This window comes from Primulina eburnea, chromosome 4 (assembly GCF_022965805.1).
Source record: "Primulina eburnea isolate SZY01 chromosome 4, ASM2296580v1, whole genome shotgun sequence".
Classification (NCBI taxonomy): Eukaryota; Viridiplantae; Streptophyta; class Magnoliopsida; order Lamiales; family Gesneriaceae; genus Primulina; species Primulina eburnea.
The window spans coordinates 36,899,246-36,910,676 of record NC_133104.1 but is presented as its reverse complement, the minus strand read 5'-3'; the positions used below and the strand labels follow the sequence as shown (position 1 = coordinate 36,910,676).

At 32.5% G+C, this 11,431-nt stretch overlaps 2 protein-coding genes across 4 annotated transcripts; one reads left to right on the top strand and one right to left on the bottom strand.

Annotated features, from left to right (window-relative positions):
* Positions 1 to 3,487: 3,487 nt before the first annotated feature.
* Positions 3,488 to 4,513, top strand: LOC140830257 (uncharacterized). Its single transcript, XM_073193540.1, has 3 exons — positions 3,488 to 3,953; positions 4,020 to 4,072; positions 4,406 to 4,513. Exons 1-3 carry the CDS (start codon positions 3,488 to 3,490, stop codon positions 4,511 to 4,513), a joined length of 627 nt encoding a protein of 208 aa, XP_073049641.1.
* Positions 4,514 to 6,748: 2,235 nt separating this feature from the next.
* Positions 6,749 to 10,640, bottom strand: LOC140831058 (la protein 1-like). Of its 3 annotated transcripts, XM_073194777.1 has the most exons (10): positions 10,460 to 10,640; positions 10,235 to 10,313; positions 9,574 to 9,723; positions 9,340 to 9,482; positions 9,076 to 9,224; positions 8,205 to 8,312; positions 7,715 to 8,123; positions 7,491 to 7,638; positions 7,109 to 7,190; positions 6,749 to 7,014 (listed from the first exon to the last, which is right to left on the bottom strand). In XM_073194777.1, the coding sequence occupies exons 1-10, from the start codon at positions 10,511 to 10,513 to the stop codon at positions 6,912 to 6,914; spliced, it is 1,425 nt and encodes a 474-aa protein (XP_073050878.1). In that variant the 5' UTR covers positions 10,514 to 10,640; the 3' UTR covers positions 6,749 to 6,911. The 3 variants fall into 3 exon arrangements, with proteins under 3 accessions (XP_073050878.1, XP_073050879.1, XP_073050880.1); XM_073194778.1 differs by lacking the exons at positions 10,235 to 10,313; positions 10,460 to 10,640 and adding an exon at positions 9,815 to 10,194 and having other exon boundaries at positions 9,574 to 9,730; XM_073194779.1 differs by lacking the exons at positions 10,235 to 10,313; positions 10,460 to 10,640 and adding an exon at positions 9,815 to 10,194 and having other exon boundaries at positions 9,574 to 9,727.
* Positions 10,641 to 11,431: the final 791 nt, after the last annotated feature.

Sequence of the window (11,431 nt, the reverse complement as noted above, 5' to 3'; positions counted from 1 at the left end):
ATATTATTTGACATACATCTTAACAATAAAATATATATATATATATATATATATATATATATATATATATATATATATATATATATATATATATGACATCAAAGTTTTATACTGCATATACATATCTAACATACATATGAATTTTTTTTATATAGATATACATCTAACACATGTATCTATCTACATATTTCCAAAACATACACACACACACATTATATTTATATATATATATATATATATATATATATATATATATATATATATATATATATATATATATATATATATATATATATATATATATATATAATGTGTGTGTGTGAAAAATATGTTTGAAGCGTGGACTTAGAAAGTTCAAGTTGAGAACCAGATCTATAAAATTAAACAAAAACACAAGTTTTAGTAATTAAAAAGCATGAAATTTGGGGGGGAAAGGGTAAGAATTCGTCTGTACTAGAGAGAAAAGGCGAAAATCGCTAAAAAATGAAGGGGAAGAGGGGGTATATATAGATGATTATCGACAGTTTTTAGAAAGATTAGCGACGAATTTCTCAAAACTGTTGTTAATTCGTTTTTTTTTTTTTAAAAATCGTCACTAATCTGAATCTAATTTTCAAAATTAAAAATTGCTACGGAATTGAACTTAAAAAACTTCATCGCAATTAGCGATAGAATTATTTAAAAAATCGTCGCTATGTAATTAATGCGACAATTTTAATATTTTATCGCTAATATTGCGACGGAATATCAAAACCGTCGCTACTTTTAGCGACGGATTTATTCAAACTGTCGTTAATTTAGCGACTGTTTCAATAAAATTGTCGCTAATTTTATTATGTTTTTAAAAACCATGGTAATTCGCCCATTCTTTTCTTAAAATCGTGGACAAATTCAATTTAATGACGGTTTTAAAAAAACTGCCAGCTAAATTAGCGAAGAAATTCGAATAAAACCTTCGCTAGAATTCAATAAAAAACCGTAGGCAAATTCAATTTAGAGACGGTTTTTATTCCGTCGCTAAATTTAGCGATGATGTTTTGAAAACCGTCGATCAACTTTTAACACGTGTCGTTTACATTCAGGACAACATGGGATGGAGAGTTGGTTTTGCGGTCCCCGTCTTGCTGATGTTGCTTGCCATTTTTTCGTTCTTCTCGACTTCATTGTGGTACATCTAACCAAATAGTAAAACAACCTTATTAACCGATTTGGTTAAGGTCATCGTAGCCTCTTGCAGAAACCGGTATTTCAAAATGTCCGATAAAACCAATGTCACAAGAACGGCTCGTCTCATATTCCTCCCAGCCAAAAGCTCAAGTGTGTGAGATTCAAACAGGGGCGGAACTACACTAGGGCTGGGTTCAGCTCCAACCCCATCTAATTTTAAAAATAATAATAATAAGCATGTTTTATTTTAAAAATTTTGTTGACTAGCCCTATCAGTTTTCTCTCTCATGTTCACTCGCCAGCTCCAGCTCCAGCTCCATTCTTCTCTCTCAAGCCATCATAATTTTTGTTACTTGAAATGGCCGTAACTTCACCGTCGGTCGCCGGTTTTTAAAATCGATTGTAGATTCGGAAAGCCCGCGACATAAGCTTTCTTTTAATACCAAATTTTCGAAGTTTCTTTGTCGTCTTGAAATCGACCGTTGCCCATTGGTCGTCGTTTTCACCGAAAATCGTGAGGAAATCTTAATGTTAAACTTACTACAGCTCGTTCTTGTTGTTCTAAGTTAGATTTCGAATTTTAAAGGTACTTTCAGATTTTAGTGTTTCGAAATTTGGTTATTTTGGTTATGTTAAATTCCGATAATTGATATATGTTAAATTGTTGATTGTAAGTATTATATTTGAGCTGATATGAGGTATGGATAATTCTTCAGAATTTATTTGGGTATTATTTCAAATTTTCAGATTTTATATTGGGGATTTTCGATTTTTATTATTGATTTTTTATTATTAGGATGTTTAGATGTTATAGAAAATATAAGTGCGAATTTATGAAATTTTATAGGAATTTTCGAAAAATTCTAAATTATGCAAATGGAATTTCGAACTTATAAGGCTGTAAAAATTTTATATTTAAATGTATGATGTCTTAAGATTGGCAAATGTTAACATCGAGAATTGTTTTGAAATAATTATAATTTGTTTATTGGATTAAAGTAACAATTATATAGTGTCGGTAATATTGATTTGATTCAAGTAACCATAATAAGTTAAACTAAAATGACATTTTATGAGGTAGACGGCACCAAGGAGAAAAGAACTCAAGAATGAAACAAAGAAAAAACATCGACTCATTTTTTAAACAAAAAGAGCAGACATCGGCAAGTCAGAAGCATTCTCCATCTAATAATGACGTCTCAAATCCCAGTGATCTACAGCTTAACAAATCTTCTAGAATTGATGTTGATGTGAGTTCTCTTGAACCTGATCCGGCATTACGTACTTCGATATGAAAAAAATTTACTTGGTTAGAGTACTCTCCTTCGAAAGATGCTGCATTTTGTTTTTCGTTCTTCTTGTTTGAACATAAGAATCCTCGTAATCCTGCATTTACAATGGATAGATTTTATATTGGAAGCGAGTTAATGATGGCGATAGATGCACATTTTTTATGCATATAGGATACAATACTTCACCACATAACAATGATGTGGGATATCTTGATAATTTGATGAATATACCTCGTCATATTGACAAAGTGATAAATACACAATCTTCAAAAGAAAAACAGAAGAATAAATTGTGGCTTACATCAACTATTGAAATCATTTGATGGCTCACTTTGCAAGCATGTGCATTTAAAGGGTATGATGAACTCCATCTTCTAATAATCGTGGAAATTTTATCGAGATGATAAATTTTATAGGAAAAATGAATAAGAGTATTGGAAATATCGTCTTAGAGAAAGCTCCAAAGAATGCAAAGTATACTTCACCTGATATTTTAAAAGATGTCTTGAATATCATTTCCAACTAAGTGAGAGCCAAGATTCGTAAAGAAATTGGGGATGCAAAATTCTGCATTTTAGTTGATGAAGTGAGAGATGCATCTAACAAGGAGCATATGGGTATTGTATTAAGATTTGTGGATATTGACGGCTTTTTACGAGAGAGGTTTTTTGCCATTGTGCACGTGACAGATACAACTGCTGCAACACTTGAAAGAAATATTGGATGCACTTCGTCGTTATGACTTGCATATCCAAAACATGCGTGGACAGGGATATGATGGTGCTAGCAATATGCTCGTTTCTTGGAATGGATTGCAGGAATTTTTTTTTTTTTTTAAATATTGCTCGTTTGCATATAATGTACACGGTTTTGCTCAACGACTTCAACTAGCATTAACTGCAGCTTCTGAAAAAGAGATATCCATTTGGTTATTCTTTTCAAAATTGAATTTCATTTGTAATATCATCAATGTATCTCCTAAACGACACGGTGAGTTACATTCTGCTCAAAAAATTGAAGTTGCACATATGGTAGATAATGGTGAACGTGATACAGGTAGAGGATGTAATCAAATTGGAAATTTACTACGACCTGGAAAGACTCATTGGAGTTCTAATTCCGACTCACTTTGTAGCATGATTGATATTTATAGCTCTGTGATTATCGTGTTAGAAAATATGTTGAATGATGGAGCTTCTAATTCCATTCGTGGTAAAGCTAGTGTTGCATTGATTACGATGAAGTCTTTTGATTTCATATTCATATTAAACTTGATGCATAAGATAATGGGGTTAACATATCTGCTTTTTCGAGCATTGCAAGAGAAATCTCTAGATATTTTAAGTGCAATGGATTATGTTTCAAAGACTAAACATTTGTTTCTTACTTTAAGAGAAGAAGGATTTGATCTCTTACTTAGTCATGTGAAAGAAGTTTGTGTCAAGTATGACATTGAGATACCTCACATGGAAGCTCTTTATAAATCTAGTACAGGTCATTCTTGTCAACAAAATGATTCAATCACAGTTGAGCACCACTATTGATTTGATGTATTTACAGCTGCAATAGGATTTCAAGTTGAAGAGCTTAATAATAGATTCAATGATGATGCAGTTAAAATTCTTAAACTTAGTTGTGCTTTGTAACCTAAAGAAAAATGTAAGCTTCTTAATGTTGATCTTATCTATCGAATTACTGAGAAATTTTATTATCTTGATTTCGATTCACAAGATTTGCATCACTTGAGAATGCAATAGGATCACTATAAACTTGAAGTTGCTGGCCATGAAAGATTTCAGAATTTATTAACTATTTCTGAATTATGTCAAAGATTAATTGAGACAAATAATTCAGGAACCTACGATTTGATTGACAGGTGATTTATACATTTTTTATCTACGTCGTTTACTTATTTATTGAATCTGATATGTTTATTTAATTGACAGGTTGATTTGTCTGCTTTAATTCTCTCCGTTTCAACAGCAACAACGGAACGAGCATTTTCAGTAATGAAACTTGTTGAAACAACTCTTCGTAACAAGATGGAAGCATAGTTTTCGGAGATTCTATGGTAATCTACATCTAACGAGATTTGGTTGAAAAAATTGATAACGATTTAATAATTAATCAGTTTATTCTAAGAAGAATCGAAGAGCACAACTTCAATAGTATTTTAGCTCCATGTTTTTGAAGGTATTAAATATTAAATACTCTTGTTCTATGTTTTCATAAGTCAATGTTTACATATTTTTTATTTTAAATTTTTTAGTTAATTATTTATTTTGTTAAATACAGTACGGGACGGAGCCAGGTCCAGGTAATGTTGAATCCATGCTCCACATCTGAATTCAGATTGATGAAATTTATCCTTTTGTTCCTTCTTTTGTGTTTGTCGCCAATTGGATTTGGGAATTTTTTTTGAGGGGGTACACAATGAAATCTAAGAGCGAAACTTTAACTTTTGGAATAGTTACGCATGAAACTTCAAATTCAACTAAAACTGGATCAAATACTTGCTGAGCTTTATTTTGAATGTCTACATATTTCTTAACAAGGCTTGCATAGTTAAAAATGTTGGAGTACCGTTTTTTCGCACCCAATAAACAGAATAAGTTTAAAAATGTTGTTTCGACATTGGAAACGTTCCTTGAGTGTCGTATGAATTTAAACATTCATATGATGTTTAGAATTGTTATATTTGCGTATATAATGCTTGCTCCAAACTATTTCGGATTTTAAGCTGAGATAATCCTTCTTATATATTCCTTCGAACGGATCTCTCTCCTGACCATCAAATTAAGTTCACGGTCAGAGACTTTGTTCCTTGTTTAGATCATACTAGAGATCTTAAACAATTTATGCGTTGAGACGAGGATGCCTGAATTTCAGAAATCCAGAGTTGGTGCAACAACGATGGGCAACGATGATAGAGGTTGTCTCGACCAAAAAATTTTCTTCAAAATTTTCGTGATGGCCGAGATATTGAGATGGAGGAGAGGAAGAATTTTGTTGTGTATTTTTATGTTTTGTGTTGTGTGTATTGTTTTATCAACTTGTAATAACATATTTATAAAAAAATACACAAGTCTTATGTTACTAGGATTCCTAGTCATTATCTTATGTTACTAGGATTCTTAGTCATTATTTAATTTCCTTGACTAACTTATTAGTTAATTAATTATAGACTCCTATATAATATTTTATGAGAATATTGTACATATCACTACTACTATTACTATTATTTAATTAGTAAATTTCAAATTCACTAAACAAATAATTGTGAACTCGTTATAACTCTGATCGACGATCTGACAGTTTCGATGTATCAATGATACAAATCTTGTTTATATAATAAAAATTGAAAATTTTTTAAGATCAAAATTTCCACTGATCCATTTTTAATAGCTGCCAGTTTTAGAATATATGGTACATTTCCTAATGAGTTTCATGATTTTACTTTAAAAGACGGACCTCTTAGTACTTATTATATATTCAAAGATTTTATATATGCAGCTTGCATGAGTATACAGATAAAGTAAATGTCATAATTTGATAAAACCGTAAAATATTATTAAAATAAATATTGTTTTTACATTAGAGTCATAAAGCTCAAACCACAATTTGGATCGCTGAACACTTACTCTTAACAATCTCTCATTTGTCCTATAACCAACTACTCATAGATCTTATACTCACTATTTCACGATGCTTCTCGCTTTAATGCATCTGATAGGCTGTGAGTCTTTAATGTACGGAGACTAATGTAATTTCTAGAATCCATTATGTTATATAATCAAGAATTAAACGATAAGTTGTAGCGAAAACGTACATGAAATCATAGTCATTTATTTCGAACGAGATGTTGGGATTGAACACAAAATAATTACAGAGTGCTACATAAAAGTTTTATTTTCCATAAACTTCTTGTGAATCTAAGATTACTTGGTGAAGGGATGTTGGATTGAATGTGAAGGGATTTTGGATTGAATGTGATTGTTATATTGGAATTAATTTGTTGATGGGAATTCCCTTACAGGATTTTTGTCATGTTATCATGTATGGCTACATTTATGTACCATTTTAAGAAAGTGTGTATACATGATAAATAAATCGTGCAGCGTTGTTGGTTTTACTTTCTGAAATAACATACCTCTAGTATTGGTGTAACATTAAACAATATTTTGATAGCATTGCATCCATATATACTGATTTTTAGTACTTGGTAGCATTTGAGATATTATAATTTTTTTTAAAAAAATATGATACTTTAAGACTAGAATATAATAAAATGTTAGAATGGGATGATAATCATTGATAAATATTGTGGACTTTGACGAAAACGAATAGCATCAACGGACGAGTTCGTAGATCAAACATTCACAGGTTAAGAACAGCGGCAATAAAAACCGGTGTCACAAAATTGTCGATCATGAACCACGATTAAATGGTTCGTCAAACTTTTTGAAACTTATTGGGACGATTCGTCGAGTCGTTCTCTCTCGAACGAGAATGCTTTCCACCAAAATTCCTGCCGCCTCTCTTGTGCTTTCCTCCCCTGTTAAACATCAAGAAGATAACGAGATGGATACAGTATCGACCTGGTGGACTAAAATTTATACGTGCAACCAATTTATGAATGACAAACATACCTCCTGTGGTTGCTCTGGTGATTGTCATGGTGCCTCCCCTGCTTCTCCCGAAGCAAACTCCAGTATTCTTTCTCGGCATCACCTATCGTGACAGAATAATCACAAAGAGATTGAAAATTGCAAAAATAAGGCTACCAGAGATCCAAGTTCGCAACCCGGTGGTAGTTTGTTACAATAAGGCTGTGTTTTTTTTTAAAGAAAAAGTTAAAAAATTCTTGCATCGTGGGATGGAAGATGAAGATTAAGCTATTGATTAGTGGTGAGTGATGATGACAGAAACAAGTACAAGATTAACTGTCACATGGTAACTCACAAGACATTATCTTCTTCGGGCAACTAAATGAAAAAATTAGAATAATAATGAAAGGGGTCGGACACAAACCAGTTAAAGGGTCAAGAATGGTAATGAAATTTTTCACAACTAGACCACCCTTCTCAGAAATGGCAGCAGCAGTACGTGCTTTCTGAACAGCTTCAGCATCTTCAAACCTTATATATCCCGAATCACTTTTAAACTTGAAATCAACAAACTGTATAGGAGAAAGGGGAAGTTATATGCATGCCAATGAATACGAAAAGAAAATAAAAATATTTAGAAAACAATACCTTAACATTACCAAACTTATTAAAAATATGTTTTAGGTCCTCTCTTAAAACAACATCTTGGTCATCCTTGTAAGCTTCAATGTTTATTCTTTCTTCACGGGATCCTTGGTCTTTCTTATTATCTGTTATGTCTGAAGATTTTTCAGATTTTTGGAAAACAGTCTCTGCACCAGTCTTATCCACCTCCTCTTCACCCTCTGCATTTTCTTCATCATTCTCCATATCTTTAACATCTACCACGATATCTAATGAGGTATCTCCAGACGTATTTAGTGGCAAAGCTTGTTCACCATCTTTTTCAGGTGCATCAACATTATCACTCATGGACTTTTGATTTCCATTTTGTTCCAAGTCATCTCCAGCGATGATTCTTTTCAATCTAAATGCAACAATTAACCCTTGGGGATAACTGTCACAATGATAGCTTCAGATAAGAACAGTAGAAGAAACATAAGGACCTCTGCCACAATTTTTTTCGCAGAATACTCACTCCGGTTCAGAATCAGCATTGGCATTGTCCTTATTATTTGCATCTTTTTGGGGCCGAGTCTTTGCCACTTCTATCCCTTGCTTAGCTCGCATTTCATCGAAGTCCTTCCTGTGTCATCAGGTAAGGAGAACAACAACAAAATGAGTCTAATTAAATGGGGATGGAGCAATGTAAAACCATCCTTTCGAGCTTCAAGATAAATGAGGTTAAAATTTAGAAAATACAAAGAAAATAACTATTTTGAAGGGGAAGTTGGAATCAGGAAGATATGGCTCACATTTGGAATCAAACACAAGGAAGCCTTCTCTATGGCTGAGCAATGAGGTCAACAACCATAGCAAATGGAAAAGGGTAAAAAAGAAGTGAAATAAGATAACGCAAGCATCTATCCAACGACTTGATTCATGCCATTCATACCTGAGATGTGATGCACATTTTACATCAAAGAGTCCATAAGATTGCAATTGGTTCGCATGCAGATGTACAAAAGTTAGGTTAAACCAATCCAGTACACAAAAAATATACCTTTCATTATATTCATGTCAGTGCCAGTATAAAATTTGGATACTACCAAATGCAATCAACCATGAAAAATACAATGGTATGCCATGCTTTCAAGGCTGTCAAAGAATGTTGTTTGAGAAAGTGACAAACCACATTCTACAAGAAGAATAATGAAGTTGGAGTACAGTAGAGAAAACAAGCATGTGCTATACACCACCAACCCCCGACCACTGTCTACAAGTGGGAAAACTCCTAGTTAACAGAATTGGAACATGAATATAACAATTTTTGTACTCAACACAGCGAGACTTCAAAATACAACTAAGATCAAATAAGAAACGTATGCCCTTAACTGTTTCGTACTTACTTCGGTTTCAACTCTAACTCCGCCCCTGAATAATTCAAGGTTTGGTTCAAAATTTTTGCAGCATCTTCATCATTTGAAAACTCAATCAGTGCTGTTCCGCAAAACAACCTATTGTCAGCAACATGACGAGGTAACCTCACACTATTAACCTGGCATAGATCAGTCACCAGAAATCACACTTCAGAAACCGCACAATAGAAGCTTTAAGTAAATGATTGCAATCTTCAAAATTAACACTGGAAATTTAGCTGTGGTGAGAAATACCTTAGCATATTGGCCAAAGAAAGACTCAACATCCTCAAGCTGCACATCATACTCCAGTGGTGAGGCAGCAATTGTTCTAACATCTGCTTGTTTCATGACCTCCTCCGCCTTTGCAAGCTCGGTAATTCTACCAACCTTCTTCCCTTTAAGAAGAAGGAGGAGAGAAAAAAAACGTAAGACATGAAAGCATTTCATCCAAGCATATAACATCCTGACAAGCTTGAAAAAACTAACCATCTTCTGAAACTTTGAGGAATGTAGAGGTCCTCAAAGTTTCCACAACAGCCATAATGGTGTCATCAGCTACATCTTCTGGTTTCACCTCACCCAAGCCCAAATGACCTCTCATTCGTGAAAATGAGATAATCAATGACAAACTTACCACTGGCTTCTAATTAAGAAAACAAATTTGTGGATACCATCAAATCAATAACAGCACCATTGTATATATTTTACTAAACTAAAAATCATGTACCTTGTCCTCTCCAGCCCAAACTAAGTTTCAGCAAAGCCCGTAATCATTTTGGCCAAAAAATATCTACATTACAACCGTGTGAGAAATTTCTGGTTTATTGATAATTTAAGCAGCTTATCACGAGGAAACGAACATGAAAAGCTTATTTAGTAAACCACTAAAAATATTCTCCTATCTCCTTTATTTTATTGAGCAGTCATGTTGCCACCCAGACGGTTAGCGCAATCTATCCATATATCTAAATATCTTATAAATTTACTATACTATTCATAAGCATACGAACCAATAAACTATCAAATTTATAGTTTTATTCTAACTACTGTACAGAAAACAAAAATATCATAGCATATCAAGCTGTGAGCAACCACATGCACCATGTAGTAACACAAGAACTAACTTCATTAACAAGGAAAAGGATACTCCCATCTTCACTTTCAGAGATGGTTTTCTTCATAAAAGCATCTCTCGGAAGATTACTGTCACTGAAATAGAACTCTACCTGCAAGGCAACAGAAATAAATATAAAATTTACTGATAGCACGTAAAAAAACAAAAAAAAAAAACCTTCCTTTTATAATCCAAACCCAAAAACTAAATCAATAGCTACATCAAGCAAGAAAACAAAGGTACAGCGATGATTTCAACCTGGCGAATTACTTTCTTTGCTGTTTCTTCGTCCAACGACGTCGTCGGCTCCATTGATGCCGAAGTAATCGCGGAGAGACTGGAAATTAGGGTTGTAGAAATTTCGAAGAATTTAGAGCTATTGCGGCTTGGGATTTATTACAATTATTTTCTTGTTTGTTGATGGAATGGGCCACAAGCGCACACTGACCAATAGGCTGATCTCGGTATGCTATAACCATTAGGGGGCGGGCATTCGGGTATGTCCTCGATATTTGACCCGACTTAATATATATATATATATATATATATATATAGACATTGTATTATTAAATATGAGACATTTAGAATAATTAATTTTTGGTATCATGGTCTGTTTTAATAATTATATATATTAATAAAATGTTAAAATTTTAATGCAAATCACATGTAGGTTAGAGGACAGGACCTTTGTTTCCTAAACTTCAAGTTGTAGGTTTAATTTCTATTTTACTTTCTTTCCTATTTATTTTTATTTTATATATCAAAATTACAGTATAATCTCTCACTATATCTTATAATTATATTTTAATCTTCATTTAAATATAAACCAAATAAATTATAAAAAAATATTGTACACATGTTGGTGCACTAGTATATATATAAACAAATTCAGTTAATATCGGTTGAGGTCGTGTAGGATTTTTCGTGTTCGATACCCGATTGGATGCTCACATTAAATTTATTTTCAAAATTACTTTTAAATATATTATTGTATGATAATTATAAATTAATTAAGAGTATGTACGTTTCTTGTGAGACGGTATCACATGGGTCAATCATGTCTATATTTACAATAAAAAATAATATTTTTCATAGATGAATCAAATAGAATATTTTTCTCATAAAATTGACTTGTGAAACTGCTTTACAAGAGTTTTTATGATTAATTTAATAAACTCTACTTTCAATCATAATACTATATTAAAAATAATCAAACTAGTATTGTAACAA

What these genes read in the sequence shown, in the direction of transcription:
- LOC140830257 (XM_073193540.1), top strand. Translation starts at nt 3,488, where the DNA reads ATGGTAGATAATGGTGAACGTGATACAGGTAGAGGATGTAATCAAATT. An exon ending in TCTTTATAAATCTAGTACAG is followed by an intron (nt 3,954 to 4,019) that starts GTCATTCTTGTC and finishes ATGTATTTACAG; the next exon opens with CTGCAATAGGATTTCAAGTT. An exon ending in ATAGATTCAATGATGATGCA is followed by an intron (nt 4,073 to 4,405) that starts GTTAAAATTCTT and finishes TTTAATTGACAG; the next exon opens with GTTGATTTGTCTGCTTTAAT.
- LOC140831058 (XM_073194777.1), bottom strand. Translation starts at nt 10,513, where the DNA reads ATGGAGCCGACGACGTCGTTGGACGAAGAAACAGCAAAGAAAGTAATT. An exon ending in CAAAGAAAGTAATTCGCCAG is followed by an intron (nt 10,314 to 10,459) that starts GTTGAAATCATC and finishes GTTGCCTTGCAG; the next exon opens with GTAGAGTTCTATTTCAGTGA. An exon ending in CTCTGAAAGTGAAGATGGGA is followed by an intron (nt 9,724 to 10,234) that starts GTATCCTTTTCC and finishes ATTAGAAGCCAG; the next exon opens with TGGTAAGTTTGTCATTGATT.